This window comes from Nothobranchius furzeri, chromosome 6, assembly GCF_043380555.1.
Source record: "Nothobranchius furzeri strain GRZ-AD chromosome 6, NfurGRZ-RIMD1, whole genome shotgun sequence".
In the NCBI taxonomy this organism is placed as follows: domain Eukaryota; kingdom Metazoa; phylum Chordata; class Actinopteri; order Cyprinodontiformes; family Nothobranchiidae; genus Nothobranchius; species Nothobranchius furzeri.
The window spans coordinates 72035091-72051410 of NC_091746.1; the positions used below are offsets into that span (position 1 = coordinate 72035091).

At 42.6% G+C, this 16320-nt stretch overlaps 1 protein-coding gene and 2 long non-coding RNA genes across 4 annotated transcripts in view; 1 reads left to right on the forward strand and 2 right to left on the reverse strand.

Moving 5' to 3' along the window:
• Window positions 1-16320, forward strand: part of LOC139070376 (uncharacterized) — a 49929-nt gene that overhangs the window by 2792 nt on the left and 30817 nt on the right. Inside the window, exon 2 of the long non-coding RNA XR_011520904.1 lies at window positions 391-442. This is a non-coding gene — a long non-coding RNA (uncharacterized lncRNA). The remainder of the gene's footprint in view (window positions 1-390; window positions 443-16320) is intronic.
• On the reverse strand, window positions 537-10607 carry spp1 (secreted phosphoprotein 1). Of its 2 annotated transcripts, none has more exons than XM_054744673.2 (8): window positions 10493-10607; window positions 6463-6539; window positions 6341-6385; window positions 6197-6271; window positions 4513-4578; window positions 4297-4428; window positions 2498-2839; window positions 537-1116 (listed from the first exon to the last, which is right to left on the reverse strand). In XM_054744673.2, exons 2-8 carry the CDS (start codon window positions 6514-6516, stop codon window positions 727-729), a joined length of 1104 nt encoding a protein of 367 aa, XP_054600648.2. In that variant the 5' UTR covers window positions 6517-6539; window positions 10493-10607; the 3' UTR covers window positions 537-726. The 2 variants fall into 2 exon arrangements, with proteins under 2 accessions (XP_054600648.2, XP_015798905.3); XM_015943419.3 differs by having other exon boundaries at window positions 2492-2839.
• On the reverse strand, window positions 10660-12390 carry LOC139070378 (uncharacterized). Its single transcript, XR_011520906.1, has 3 exons — window positions 12310-12390; window positions 11323-11391; window positions 10660-10745 (listed from the first exon to the last, which is right to left on the reverse strand). It is a non-coding gene; the product is annotated as an uncharacterized lncRNA (long non-coding RNA).

Genomic DNA, 16320 nt, shown 5'->3' on the forward strand with positions numbered 1-16320 from the left:
TTTTCTATGAAAAAGAACTTTATTCATATTTTTGAAATGGTACATTATGATACACATGACTGTAAACAACACGGGAGAAACACGTGGTGAAGGTAGAAACTGTGCAAATGAACAGGACCGTGTGTTTACAGGACTGATGAAGGAGTAGAGCCCTCAACAGTAATGATTGTTTGTTTGTTTACACCTACACCAGTAAAGCTAGTCACGAGCGAGCTCGGAGGCTTTGCCTTACAGGAACAGAATGTGAGGCTTTAAATTCAAGTTTTACTTGTTTTATACTCAGAATTATTGCAAGTGTTTTATTTGATTGCAGAAGCACCAAAACGACCGGGCGTGGGTGGCCGTTTTAGAGTCGTTGGGAAACTAAAGTTTGCGTGTTTTCTTTTTCAGGTTGGACGTTTTGCCGCTGCAGAAAACAGGAGGACAACGACAGCATGGTCAGGTAACCTCAGGAAGCAGCCATCATTATCAACACCACATGAAACTCTAGACCACACTTTAGATTTATTAGCTCTAATGAACGGATGCAGCATTCATGGCTTCATTTAAATAAACCACAACAAAAACATCAGATTTCTAAAGAAGAGCAGAAATAATCAGCAAAATGGTGACGGTTAGTATTAATATTCACGAGTCTAGGTTTCCCTGTTTGACCCTGCAGTGGGAGTGGCCTCAGGAGAGGGGGGAGGTCTTTGCACTGGGATGAGGCTCTGCCCCCTCTGTGGTTTATTTGGCTGTGAGGACTGCTGGCATGTCGGCCGTGGCGTCGGGTCCTTCGCCCTCCTCGTTTGAGTCACCCTCGCTGCTTTCACTCTCGTCTGAGTCGCTGTCAGCAGCTCCGGGCGTGGCCGTCGTCTCCTCATTGCTCTGGCTCTCCTCGTCGTCGGACTCTGCGCTAGCGCTGCTGCTGGTGGAGCTGGCACTCTCCTCCCCCTCTTCCTCCGGAGTGCTGCTGCTGTCACTCTCTGAGGTGGTGCTGGCCTCCTCTGGAAGGGAGGCCTGGCGGTGGCTGATGTCCTGATCCTGGGATGTGCCTGAGGACACATCAAGGCTTTGGGTCTCCACCTCCGGGGTGCTGGTGTCCTCCTCCAAGAGTTGGGATTGGGTGTGAAAAGCCTGAAGGTAGGAAAACATGAAAGTTAAAGAAATGCAGAGAAAAGGCTGAAGCAAAAATACCTGTTGATCTATTTTGGAAGGACAGAGCATGGACAAATCAAGTTAAATCCCCACATTTAAAGAGCAAGTCACCCCCAAATAAACTTTTTTTGCTGATAAACTATAAACGAGTGTCTAAAGCTTGGTTTATGCTTGACGTGTTTACTTTCCGCTTGGTGATGCGGCTCGCGGACGGAACGCGCTTCACAACTCGCAGTGTTTATGGTTCATGCGGCTCGTCTGCGGTGAGCCAATATTCTCCCAAACTGTAGGGGGCAGCATGGAGCTCTACGGCATGCATCCAACACTACACCATAGTAGAAGTAGAAATTACTGTTTACAACATGGCATTCCAGCATTTTTTAACAGCGTCCTCGTCTTTTCCGACAGTGCGAGCTATTTCTCTCCAAGAATTATTAACAACATGTTGATCATGGTGATCTCTGAGAGCTGAATCATACAAATGTCTGTATTTATGAACCTCTGCCATACTAGTTCTTGCCAGTCCGCCATGTTTTTCCACGTCCGACCGTCCGCGTGGTTAAAAAAGGTGCGCGGTGCGGAAAGTTTGGGCCGTGCGGAGGAGCGGTGGAGGGGCGTGGTTGTTAAAATGACGCAGTTTCGCCGCGCGGACCTCGGGACGCGTCAAGCATAAACCAAGCTTAATCCTGCTGTAGACACATGTAGTCAGTAATTTGGCACATTAGTGCCTCTTAGTTAAAATTTAAATATTCTGCCTAAAACTGTCAGTGTTGCGCCCTCTTCGGGTAAAAACTCTGCACTGCATTTGAATTTTAATCTGCCATCGCTATTGGCTAAGAGGCACACTTTGACATTAGCTGGTACATTATGATGTCACAATGTCTCTGAGCCTGTGTGTGTATATTTGTCAGAGGCTCCGCCCTCCTGGTCTGCCAGGCAACAGCATTTGTTGCATTTTTCAAACAGGAAGTGGGAGTGGAGTAAGACTCTGGTAGGGGGTAACTTGCTCTTTAAGGTCATTATCTGATTTTCACCTCATTAGCACCACCGAGGGGTCATGTTAAGAGAGGGCTATCACCAGGTCGGTGCGGGTGGAAACGTCTAAGCGGCCTTCACATCAGTTATTTAAGTTTAGCAACTATCTGAAAATCTTCCCTAAGCAGTACATCTCAGAAAAGCCTTTAACTTTCATTCATAAAATCTTTTTTAGATGAATTTTGTATTTTTCAAATTAAGTTTCATCTCTTTTCAGGATTTGTTTGATTCTTGAAAAAATCAACAGTCAAAAAGGTTCGTGACTCCCGATGTCATATGATGGGTTTTACTCTACAGCAGGTTGTGAATAAAGACTGACCTGTACCTTGTACACCTTTGGTGACTTCTCCACCTCGTTACCATCTGTCATGTCATAGCCCGTCTTCTTTCCACTGTCAACAAACTCGTAGGACTTGTAAGGACCAGACATCTTGTGGTAGGTCTTCTCCTCCACATAGATAGATTTGTAGTCGCCGGGGTATCCTCCCAGATTGTCACCGCGGCCTGCATCAGGGTCCGTGACAATGGTGGGCAAGATGGTGTCCACCGTGGTTCCAGGTAAAGGCTCCACGGTGACGACGACAGGGCTGACGGTACCGGGAGCGGGGGTGGAGGACTCACCCGACTCCGAGTCAGAGTCTGACTCGTCTTCCTCTTCCTCGGCTTCCTGCAAACCACAACGTGTTGCATGAGCAGCTTGTTACTCATAGTTCTGATCAGTCACAATCTACCAATGTAAATGGTCATGAAGATAAAGACAACACATTGAATGAGAAGGTGTGCCCAAACTTTTGGCCTGTACCGTACACACATACAGTTTAGTGTATATATATATATATATATATATGTATTTGTGTATGTGTGTATATATACATACATACATATATATATATATATATATATACTTATATGCAGCGGTTTTGAAATGAAAACTACAACTTATTATTTATAACAGCTACTATTCCTCACAAGCTGAGGACGTAGCGTGACCAATATGGTTAATTGAGGGCGTTCCTGTATGTAAATGACTGAGAACGGACACGAGCACCTGGGTAGGCACAGGTGGGATTTATCATCATCGTGCGAACATTCTAAATTTCATTCATAAGAATGAATTTCGAAAATTTTCTACAAACGTTCGATCTGAGGCAGTACATCGGTTCCCTGACCCCTGATTGTCACCATCACATGACCAAACACCACATGGGCCAACCCCTTCCCCTCCTGAAACACAATGGGTGTTTTTCAATGCCAAGGAACCTCGCCTTGATGTCTTGGCCCCGCCCTGGTTGCCTAGGAGTTACGTCATCAGGAACCGCCAAGACGTGTTCCAATGTTCATGTTCTACCGAGGCGTGTTCTCTGTTTGTTAGCCGTTTAGCTAGCTGAGCGACGATACACGGGAGGTATCTTGTAGCCTAGCCTTGGTTAAAAATTTCCCAGAATACACGGCTGTATTTTCAAAAGGACGGCGGTTCAAAAGCCGGCAGCTACTTCGGGGACAATTTTCAAATTTAAAAGTAAGTCAGCTAATTTAAATTTTTTTTTAGATCCAAAGGAGTTATCTATGGTTGGTTAGTAGCTTAGTAGTTGCAGCTTCGGTGGCTAGCGGGTAGTAACTCACTTATATTTTTAATTTAACAAACATATACACAATTTAAAAAGTAAAAAGCTCGTTATATATTTATATTGAAACTAATACGTATAAAATATAACGTTATCTCCCGTGTCACGTGACGTTACGTGACCGCCGTGGAAGCCGCGGTCACGTGATGCACGGGCTTCCCAAAGAGCTGTAAGGCTGTTTACCACTAATGCTAACTGGTTGAGAAAACTGGAAAAGATAAAGTGTAGAAATACTCTAAAAATAGAACTGCTTCTAAATGAACCCCTCTGGATAACTGTTAGCTTCCCTGGGATCTTCTCCCTGATCGCGTTCTACTGCAGGTAAGATACTGACTGTCGGGACATGCATACTTAACACACACACACACACACACACACACACACACACACACACACACACACACACACACACACACACAAAGGAAAAACAGGCCGTTAAGCATCATAGAACAAATATATAGATGAGTTCAACGTTCTAACATTTTTCCCGTTTACTCACACTCTCCTCTGCTTCATCATCATCATCATCGTCGCTGTCTTGGCTGTTCGTGCCTTTGTCAGAGACCGGAGCGGCGTTTGTGTCTACCCCAGCAGCTTTGAACTCGACTGTTGCTTTTTCCACAGCCACACCCTGCACAAACCAAAAACACGTAGGGTTGTTGATCTTCTCCAGGAGTAGCTTCCAGGCCAGACGAGTTGATAACGAGTTTCTCACCTGGTTCTCCTCTGAAGTCTCTGAGCTCTCGTCTGATCCCGCTGCTGCTGCTGCTGCTACAACGTTCTGCACAGCAAAACACAGGAAGCAGTCTAGAACTGATTCTTACCGTTGATGGAGATGAAGCGTTATTATCAGTTGTAGTTTAGAGTATTAGGGTGAGGGTTGTGGGCTTTCTTTGGGTGCTTGAAATCCTTGAAAAATCTTGAATATTTAAAAAGGGCCTGAAAGGTGCTTGAAATTGATTATAGCTCAAAAACGTTCAGGTTAATGAGTCAAGGTGAAATCATCATTTTGAGAATGCATCTAGTACTTAGGTGTAAATCATCTGAAAGGTGCGTGCGTTGTAAGGGCATCAGAGCCCCGCAGTACCTTTCTGTGTAGTTTATTTATTAACATCCTCAACAAACACGATTTCTGTTTAAGTTTGTGTCACTTGGCTGCATAAAGCGTTTGTCAGGTCTTGTTTTTCCAGTTTCATACAGACCTTTAACTTGTTGGTAGTTTTAGTGGCTGAAACTTTGTTTTATCAAATGACCTGAGATCTAATAATTAACATATTCTAATCATTTGGCAGGCTGTGGATGACAGTAGTAATGCTAACACCTCATCTGAACTGTTTAGGTCCAGAAGACGTTCAATGGGACAAAAGTCTCTGAGGGTTAAAGTCGCCTTTCTGGTGATAAAATTCTGGGTCACACTTTAGTTTAGGGAACACAAATTAACCATTAATTAGCTGCCAATTAATATGCATAATAAGTCAGAATTAGTCATTATTAAGCTATTATTAGGTGCTTATTACCAATGCTGTAATTCTAACATTAACAGGCCATAAATGAAGAGTTTTATCATAATAAGCCATTCATAATGGTTTGTTAACTGAAAGTAAATGTTTAGTTGCTGATTAACACACATGCTAATTAGCTCAAATCAAAATGTGGCTTTTAAAGAAGTAATTCTGCATTAATAACCAAACATATTATGTTCTGGTATTATGTAAATAACACCAAACTCCATGTTAATAGAGCCTAAACAACAATCAATTAACCACTTGTAAGCAAGAACATGTTCCCCATTCTAAAGTCAGAATTTGTTCATACCTAATTACTAGTAGTTTAGTATTAATTAACCACCTAAAGGCAATAATAGGTCCCCCTTGAATTACTTCATTAAAAGCCACATAATGATTTTAGCTAATTAGCATGTGTGTTAATCAGCAACAAACCGTTTACTTACAGTTAATAAACGTTTATGAATGGCTTATTATGATAAAACTCTTCATTTATGGCCTGTTAATGTTAGAACTACGGCATTAGTAATAAGCTGTTAATAAGTGCCTAGTTCAGACTTAGTAGTCCACTAATATGCATATTAATTGGCAGCTAATTAATGGTTAGGGTTAGGGTAATAATCAGTTTCCCTCTGGGATTAATAAAGTATTTTTGAATTGAATTGAATTGAGTTAATTTGTGTTCCCTAAACTAAAGTGTCACCTAATTCTGTTTACTGTGTTTGTTGTTCAAATGAATCTCATTTTGAACGAGTCGTGCGGTCCGTTCCTGTACGGTCTTTAAGTTTGATGTTCAACCATAAAGTCTTCAGTGGCTTCAGGTTCATGTGAAGAAGAGCTGAGTTTAGGGTTGTGGAAACAACAGCGGTGTGGAACGTGGAGGGGGACTATTACCTGCACAGGTTTGGCCCGATGCTTGGCAGCCACCACTGCCTGTTTTCTAACGGCTGGAGGTGCTGGTCGTCTCACCTGTGGACGATAAAAGCGTTAATAATGTCTGTGCTGACCTTCATCCCCTAGCTGTGTCTGGATACTCACCACTTCCTCAGAGCTGTCAGAACTGCTGTCAGACACTTTTCTCGCCTACGAAACAGACAAATAGTCTCTATTCAGGCACAAAATGCATGAAATCTTTACTTGGAAGAAAACAAAAGCCTCACCGGCCTGCAGAGAACTGCGGCGAAGAGCAGAACAAAGACAACAGCCACTTTCATTGTGTCGCCGTTGGGTGCCTGAACTGGGAACGGCAGCAGAAACATCCAGGTTATTGTCCAGTAGCAAACCCTCATCGTTTAACGAAGTCAAACCATAAAAAATAACCACGATACGCAGCGCTCCTCCTACCAAAATACATGCCTGGAGGTCGTAACTTCACACCAAACATAATGACATGTCAGAGCTCACTCTGGGCCTGCACCCAGATTCCTTCCTAAAAGTGGATGCTGCAGGGTCACATGACCGTTATCCAGCGCTGGTATGTCACAGGAAGTCGTTAAGGCTTTAATTACAGGCCCAAGTGGGCAGTTATGAGATGCTGATTGGAGAAAGTTGAGCGTTTTCTGTCATCAGAGACAGAAAATCACATCGTTGTGACGCGCGGTTTTTGAAACTATGCAACAAGAGCTTTCTGGCTGGTCCTGGCCCAAAAGCTGTGAGGAAATGATGGGTGCGCTGCCCGAAAAGAGCTGAGGGTCGTTTTACTAGAATAATTAAAGGGGAAACATGTAGAGCCTGAGTCCAGCTTTCATTTGGATTTACGCTCTTAAAGAAAACCCAAATTCGGGGTTTAGATTCACGTGTTGCTACAGAAACCAGCAGCTTGGTTTGTGAAGACAGGGAACGGGAGCAGGAAGTTCAGCTGCCCTCGACGGAGCGCTGTAACAGAGTTCCTCTTTCCGTGGGCGGTGGGAGGAAAAGGCTCGTCTCCTGCTCCCGTCCTTAATGATGGACTCTTCCTATAGCGTGTAATTCTCGGGGTTATAACTGGAAAGCCACAGCGCAGCCAAAACACCACACGCCCAGAGGACTACATGTGGGTATTTCTGGAAGTTTGTCTGGTGGGGGTGTCTGACCTCCGGTTTGGGGACGTTTGTCTGGACTTCTGGTTGCATCTTGCATGTTTGTGTTCTTGCACGTCCATCTTTGTTCTTTGCCTTCAAACCGGGGACAGTTTTCCTACCAAAGTCAACTTTGAGGCTCTCGGTTTGGTTTTATGGTTATAATAAATCAAAGCTGTAACTTTCTGTGTTCGAGTGAAACAATGTTGGTGAGGAGAACGTTTTTGACCATCGAGTCTGGGACTTTTTGTTGGCTTGGCTTCGTTTTCACAACAAATGTGCAGTTTTACGTTGTAATTTGGTTTGGTGGTTATGTCAGATTAAAGCAAGAGTAAAAGCTGTAATCTGTGTTCTCGTGTGGTGTGTGTGTGTGTGTGTGTGTCTGTGTGTGTGTGTGTGCCTGTGTGTGTGTGTGTGTGTGTGTGTGTGTGTGTCTGTGTTCTCGTGTGGTGTGTGTGTGTGTCTGTGTGTGTGTGCCTGTGTGTGTGTGCGTGTGTGTGTGTGTGTGTGTGTGTGTCTGTGTTCTCGTGTGGTGTGTGTGTGTGTGTGTGTGTGTGCGCCTGTGTGTGTGTGAAGGTTTATGTTTATTTATTTAGCAGACGCTTTTATCCAAAGCGACTTACAGTTTATAACCTATAGGGCATGTTGTGATCTGTGGGGGAAACCGGAGTACCCGGAGGAAACCCACGCATGCATGGGGAGAACACGCAACTCCACGCAGAAAGGCCACAGCCGAGTTTCGAACCTGCAACCTTCGTGCTGCGAGGCAACAGTGCTAACCACTGCGCCACCATGCAGCCCATTAAGGTCCGTCTCTTCACCAGTTTGTGTTCGAGTTTGGATTTTTTTTAAAGTGAATAATGATAATTAATGTACAGTGTAAGGGCACAAATATTAGCTGTGTGTGTGTGTGTGTGTGTGTGTGTGTGTGTGTGTGTGTACATATTACATACTGAGGACCATTTTGACCATTTTTGACATTTTTTTGGTGCACACTGTTTTTAGAAGCTTCCCAGACGCTTACTATACCAGTCAGAGGTACGGTGTGAATTAAGTTTTAGTCAAGGATAAGGTTAGGAATAGATCAGCGTTGGTTATGGTTAGGGTTAGGGTATGGGTTAAGCATGGTGAAATCATAAAAATGAATGGAAGTCAATGGGGGGTCCTCACAATGATAGAAAAACAGACGTGTGTGTGTTCTTGCATCCCTATCCGTTTGTTTTGAGGATTATGATTTAATTTTTTGTTTAGGTTTTGCTAGCTGCTGTGCTTTATGTGTTATTTTAAACGTAAGAGTCTTAGTGACGTTTTGGCCACGCCCACATCTTTTAAACGCGATTTCGATGTTTAGACTTCGCTGAGCTAGATAAAAGTTACAGCCTTACAGGAGAAGACACGCCATTCTGAACATTTTGAGAAACGAATGATTATTTTCCCCACAAGTTCGGACTTTCAACCTAGAAATTTGGTGTGATAAAAACAAGCTCGTAAGTATTAATTTTATCTTTCCATGCTAATGTGCTAACAGGCCATTATTATAGGAGGAAAACATCGCTGGTTGAATTTGTCTTCAACAAAAATAAAGAAAAGAAGAAGAGTTTGCCTTAAAATCATCATATAAATATTTAACAAAGGAGAAAATGTCCCGGTGTGGTTAAACAGTTAGCTCCTGAGCTCAGCTCCGAACAGTAAAAGAGAATTTTTAACATGAAAATTACTTTAATGAAAAAAACTGAAGTACATTTACTAGTGATCATTAATTTGTGATTTATTTTATTTTATTTTCTTAAACGTGTTGAATTAAATTAAGTTATACTAAAGAAAAACGAAAGTCTACCTGCAGTGAACCCCAGATCTTTCATCTATTTCTCTAAATCTAAAAACCGTTGTGACGAACCCGGGTGTGAAGATGGATTCATCTCTAAGGATGGACGCCCAGGTCAATGCCACTGTAAAATCTGGTTTTTTCCAACTCTGCCATCTGTCCAAATTAAGAGCCGTTTTATCTAGAAAAAATGTGGAATCAGTTGTTCATGCCTTCATCACATCTAGGCTCGACTACTCGAATGCAGTTCTGCTGGGTGTCAATAAGTCAACCCTTGCCCGACTTCAACTCGTTCAAAATGCAGCGGCTAGATTCCTCACACGTACTGACGGGCGCCAGCACATAACACCAGTTCTCAAATCCCTTCATTGGTTGCCCGTCACTTTCAGGGTCCGATATAAAATGCTACGTTTTGTTTTCAAATCCCTCCATGGTCTTGCCCCCGTGTACTTATCTGACCTTCTTTCAATTTATACTCCCGGTCGCACACTCAGGTCCTCCAGCCTGTTGCTCCTCGAGGTCCCGAAAGTGTGTTACAAATCATGCGGACCAAGAGCTTTCTCTGTCGCGGGTCCTAAACTGTGGAACGAACTTCCAGTCACAGTTCGACTGGCATCCTCCTTGGCAGATTTTAAGTCTAGACTATTTTACCCTTGCTTTTAATAGTTAGCTGTTAGTTTGGCTTTTACTACTCTTATTTTATCGTTCATTGTAAGGTTTTATTGGTTTTATTGGTACTTTTTTGTCAGCTTGTCTTTTTTTTATTGTTGGCTGTATTTTATAGTACTGTTTTATGTTTTTTATCTCTATTATTGTGCGACTGTTCAGCACTTTGGTCAGCCGTATGGCTGTGTTTTTAAAGTGCTACATAAATAAAGGTGGTATGGTAAATGTCAATAATTCTACACTGTAAAAAATACATAAATACCTTTTAGATCAAGTGGTTTGGGACGTTTTCATTCAAGATGCTAAAAGACAGTTTAGAAGTGGTTAAATTTGGTTTTATTTTATTAGTGTCATCCCAAAAAGAGATCTGCGTTTAGTTAAAAATCAGCACACTGTTTTAATTAAGGCCTCCGCTCGTCTGGTTCCATGTCTGCTGTCGCTGCCGGCATGAGCTCCTTTATCCATCCTGACACTAACTGTCAGGATTCTGGTTTGGCTTTGTTGATGGAATTGGATCACATAAAAGTTCAGATTGAAAACAGCAGCTTGCAATCAAAGAAAAATCACATTTGTAATCATAAGAATTAAACTTCAGCCTAAATAACAAAAGAGACATTCAGAGTTTCGAGGATTCATTCTGACCTTGTTTGCAGGATTTCACACGGACGGTTGGTCTTTAGTTTATCTCCTAGTCTCTTCCGAGTATTGTTCACGGCCCGGTGAGGCTGCTGCTGCTGAAACTGCAGCTTCTGGTGGGCTTATAAACCCTTCAGTCTCCAGCAGCAGCCAATCACAGCTGGGTATGTGATGTCATGAGGTTAACCGCTCCGTGGTCCACCTCTCCTCTTTTCTCCCACTCTTCCTGTGGTCACTGGTGTGCTGGAGCCCTCATGCACTAAATGCAAAGAAAAAAGTACAACATGAAGACATTTTGATCTGTTTTCACACTCATGCTTACTGTGTGTGTGGGGGGGGGGGGTGATTATTTAGGGACATGTAGGGACAAGTTGAGGGGAAAAACAGCTGCTGACAGATGTTCAGTGGCATGACAATGATTCAGCTTCCTCGCAGACAGAAGGAAGATCATCTGACGGAGGTTTTTCCAGATAATTGGGATTTAGTCGGCAGCGCCAGACAGATTTGTCTCAGCTGTCAAAAGAAGTGCCACAATTACAATGTTTAGTTTGGTTATTCAAAGATTTGTTATTGATTAATAAAACGCTTTGTTTTTCTGCCAGTATCAGATAATGTGACTTTATAATTGGAAAACATACACGACAATTATTATAAAAGAGCGAGTCTTACACATGAAGGCAGGATGAAAGGACTGGACAGTAAATAAGGAAAAACTCTGGAAATGTGATGTTCTTGTACCAATAAGTCTGTTTATTGTGAAAGAAATCCACAACTGATGCCAACAGAGAGGAACAAAGAATAAACAAAAACAAAAACTGGAAAAAAGGTTCATTTACCCTTAAGAAGCTCATCAGACCGAGTCTTCTGGGAGCACGTGGGTTTGTCGGATTAAAGAAGCAGGTTGTCTGTGGAATGATCCATTTGGTGTTATGTAAATAAACTGATTTAATTTAATGACCCACATTTGTATAGTGCTGTTCTGATTCAGAGGATGGCTGGGTGTGGCAAGATGGCCGCCGTGGTGCAGTCACACAGTCTAGCAGGTCCTGTGTCTTCACCTAAAAAAAAAACTCAAAAACCTAAAAGATGGTGGATTTTGCCATCAACTTCTCTGCTATCTATTTCCGTTTGTCTTCATCTACTACTATGCCTATCTTTTCCATGGAACAAGGATGAAAACAGCAACCAAGCCCTCCTTCCAAGAAGGGTGAGTCAGCACTTACTTTTCACAAGAATATTGGGTAAGGGCCATGCCAGGCCACCCCCAGCAAACATGAACAGTTGCAGCTGTCTAAATCTTCCTTGGGAGTTAAACACCTTCTGCTGGTCCTGCTTTTGGCTGGAGATATTGAAATAAATCCAGGTCCTTTGTCAAGGAGCATATACCTGGATGCTAGGTACCCTCAACTGCTACCTGGGCTATCTCCAACGCTACCTGGATTGCCTCCAATACTATCTGGGCCATATCCAGTGCTGCCTGGGTTACCTTCACTGCTACCTCAGCTATCTCCATTGCTATCTAGGCAGTCTCTAATGCTGCTTGGGTTGCCCTCACTGCTACCTGGGCTGCCTCCATTGCTGTCTGAGCAATCTACTCTGTTACCAGGGCCACCCTTATTGTTGCCTGGGCTACCTGCACTGCCGCATGGGGTGCGTCAATTGCAACCTGGGCTACCTCTACCGCTATTTGGGCCACCACGAGTTGGGCCTCAACCACTTTCAACTGGACCCCAACTATTGCAAGCTGAGCCTCAATCAACATTAGATGGACTTCATTCAACACCAGCTAGACTCCAACCATCACCAGCTGGTAGTGATGTTACCTGTGACACGCAGGATTCGAAGCTTGTATCACCAAAACGAACCACCGCAGAGCAAAGCACTGTGTCGGAGCTTGATTTGTTTACTGAAAGTCACGTGACCAATGAGCAACGACGCTTCGATTCACCCTTCCACCCATGTGACCGCTTCACACGTTGTTTCAAACATTTAAAGCAACGCAAACCGAGAGGCGCAGGTTTGTATGACCTGAGATTGACGGTTCAGGATTCAGTATTCAGTGATTAAACACAGAGTTGCAAAAATGGATCCTGTAGCAAAAAGAGGGCGTTCTGAGATGTGGGAATGTTTCAATTTAATCTCTCCAAATAAGGTTTGAAAATGTATTTGGTCTAGTCTTGTAAGTTACCTTTATAGTAGTAATACTTGGTGCATATTGTAGGGCTATATCTTTTAGACCATCTGTCATTTTCCTTTAATTAAATTAAAATCTAGTTTGGTATGATTTTTCTTCTTTTATTGGTAATTAATATAATAGTTGATGAGCTTTTCCATTTGGTTGTACGTGTAATGGAATTTAGTATGTCCTATCCTTATGTGAATTTTCTAATCTTCATTTTGTTACTCTATTTCTAAAAAAGATACATAAATTGAGCTAATTATTCCTGCCTAATAATCCAATAAAAATGTGAAAAGTAAAATATTTGAATATGTAGAGAATGTTAATATGTGTAAATTAGATATATTTCATCACGTATCCCATAAAAATGAACATTGTTTCATTTCAAGTATTCACACCAAGAAAAGCAATTTTAGTATATTTAATGTAATGTTCAAATTCAAGATACTTTTATTATATGATCCCGAGGAAGCTTTTTAATGCTTTATTTGTCCATAAAGTTCAATACACCATTCATTTTCAGTAGAATTGGCTGACAATACAATGAAATACAAACATTTACCAGCAGATGTCCTCACAGAGTTTTGAAGCATCGAACCTTGAACCTTTTTTCAATACAATTGGATTGTAAAGCTTTGTTGGTTCAAAAGGCTTCACATCATCATCACTACCAGCTGGACCTCAACCAATACCCGCTGAACCTCTACCAACACCAGCTAGACCCCAACCATCACCAGCTGGACTACAACCAATACCAGCTAGACCTTAACCACTACCAGCTGGACCCCAATCAACATCAGCTAGCCCCCAACTACAGCGAGCTGGGCCTCAACTACCACCAGATGGACTTCATTCATCGCCAGCTGGGCCTCAATCAACATCTACTCTGCCAATAGATGATGATGTCATCAGATCAACAAAATCTCATTCATTTCCCTGTTAGACCCCCCCCCCCCCCCACCACCACCACCACCACCAGAAGTTGTTTGTGTATGGAGAATGTATTTACGGTTCTGGCACTGCTCTTCTTCTATTCAGTTCAATTCACTTCAAAAATACTTTATTAATCCCAGAGGGAAACTGATTGCTGTAGTAGCTCATAATAATAATAATAATAATCAAGTCATCAAAGAGTTGTTGTATATTACAACGGCTGTTGGCAGGAAGGATCTCCAGTAGCGGTCAGTGTTGCAGCGAAACTGAAGAAGCCTCTGACTGAAGACACTCTTCCGTTGTCGGACAGTCTTGTGAAGAGAATGCTCAGGGTTGTCCATCATGTTCTTGATTCTCTGGAGAATCCTTCTTTGCATCATCTCCTCCAGCAGTTCCACAGTCGTCCCCAGAACAGAACCAGCCTTTTTTATTAGGCTGTTGAGCCTTTTCAGGTTCCTGCTTCTGATGCTGCTACCCCAACAGACGATGGCTGAAGAGATTCCACTCTCAACAACAGACTTGTAGAAGATCTGCAACATCTTGCTACAGACATTGAAGGACCTAAGCGTCCTCAAGAAGTGCAGTCTGCTGTGTCCCTTCTTGTAAACGGCTTCGCTGTTCTTTCTCCAGTCCAGTCTGTTGTCCAGGTGAACTCCAAGGTATTTGTATTCCTCAACCATCTCCACTTCTTCTCCCATGATGGAAACAGTGTTTGACTCCACCCTGTTTCTTCTGAAGTCTAAAATCATCTCCTTTGTTTTGTTCACGTTCAAGGTCAGATGATTGTTTCCACACCATGCCACAAAGCGCTCCACCAGCTCTCTGTACTCAGAGTCATCTGAGTATTTCTGTAGATGACAGGTCTCTGATTTGTACTGGACAGGGCCGGCTCTAGGTAATTTGGTGCCCAAGGCGAGACTGCCCATGTGCCCCCCCCCCCCCCCACCCACCCACCCACCCACCCGTGCCTGCATGCCTCTCACCCAAACCCAAGTCCACCCACCCATCACACATTGGAAAAAGCAACTCCACAGTTATTCCTTAGTTACAATTTTTTTATTTCAACCCTTTGATGCATAACGGTCACTACAGTGGACAGGTACTCAAAATTGTTATTTATTTGTTTTTTGCTATTAAGCACAGCTGTTGAAGACTTTATTGCATTTGAGCCCCTCCGTTTGGACTTCAGTAAGCCAAGCCAACATATTTCATGCTCAGAATGCACGCTGCCCACTGAAGTGGACATGTAATAAATTATGTACTGGACAGGGCCGGCTCTAGGTAATTTGGTGCCCAAGGCGATACTGCCCATGTGGATAAAAGTGTCTGCCAAATAAATAAACATAAACATTCCTAGGAATTAGTTCACATAAATAAATGTTTCTTGCTGTATGAGGATGCAGTTGGGGTGCATGTTTTACCTTGATGATGACGTTTCATAAGAACTGGTAATGTTTCTTTGTTTTAAATAAAACATTCTCTCCTGCTTTTAAAGCAGGGGTCAATGAACTGAAAAGTGGAGTTTTGTACCCAGACAGACATTCTTCAGACACCTATATAATTAAGAGTTTACACCCAGAGAGGCGACAGAATCATCATCAATATGATAGGCTTATGAATGCTTCAGCTTTAACCTATAATTACAGTAAATGTCTGCGTCTGACGAGCTGACACGACTGGCTTGAAGCATGTATATAAAATGTACACATAAATACACGTTTGTAAGGAGCCCCAACTCTGACATACACACATTCAGTTGTAGGTTCAGATACATCAGTTTGAACCGACGTTGGTCATTTTAGATCAATGAATTAATAAGGGTGTGTTTTAAATAGGGATGTCCCGATACAACTTTTTCACTTCCGGTAAGAAACCGATATTGCAGCCTTCATTATTGACCGATATCAACCCGATACGATATCAGTACAAATCGCACATACTTTTGCCTATTTCGTAGTGTGGGTGTATGAAAGGCTTGATCAAGTGATATTACTCAATCAGAGAAAAACCGTCAGCAACCATGATTATGAAAAAAAATACATTTTATTTTAACCATTGGTTACAAAAATTTGAACCTTAACAGATTGCTTATATCGGAGATTTTTGATGCAGTCCGATGTAATCCGATACAGTGTTTTTGAACCGATATCGAATTACTTACGATATCGGAATGGGACATCCCTAGTTTTAAAGCGATATTCCACCTAAAGTTGAGCTTTTTAACCAGCCCAGTCATTCTCCTGACCTGGCTTTACTCCTTTAGCTTTAGCTTAGCATAAACCACAGTAAGTGAATGCATCCTACTAGCATTGTGAGTAAAAATACCTTAAAATCACTCAGTAGTGATCCCAGTTCTGGATCAACAGCACACTCAGACCTTCATGGTTTTAAACTAGCCACCTCTGAGTGGAACACAGAAACATTTTAGTGAGTCTGAAAGGACAGCAGGAAAAGCAAAGTTACATCTTTATTTAGAGTATCCTCAGATGTATCACTATTGAGAGAATACTCTAAAGCAGTGGTTCCCAAACTTATTTAGCCACGCACCCCCTTCTATGTCCCGACCATGTCGACGCACCCCCCCCCCCCCAGCCCCCACATCGGGGCATGGCTCTCTCTCTCTCTCTCTCTCTCTCTCTCTCTCTCTCTCTCTCTCTCTCTCTCTCTCTCTCTCTCTCTCTCTCTCTCTCTCTCTCTCTCTCTCTCTCTCTCTCTCTCTCTC

What these genes read in the sequence shown, in the direction of transcription:
- spp1 (XM_015943419.3), bottom strand. Translation starts at nt 6,516, where the DNA reads ATGAAAGTGGCTGTTGTCTTTGTTCTGCTCTTCGCCGCAGTTCTCTGC. An exon ending in ATCGGGCCAAACCTGTGCAG is followed by an intron (nt 4,579 to 6,196) that starts GTAATAGTCCCC and finishes TTTGCTGTGCAG; the next exon opens with AACGTTGTAGCAGCAGCAGC. An exon ending in CAAAGGTGTACAAGGTACAG is followed by an intron (nt 1,117 to 2,491) that starts GTCAGTCTTTAT and finishes TCCTACCTTCAG; the next exon opens with GCTTTTCACACCCAATCCCA.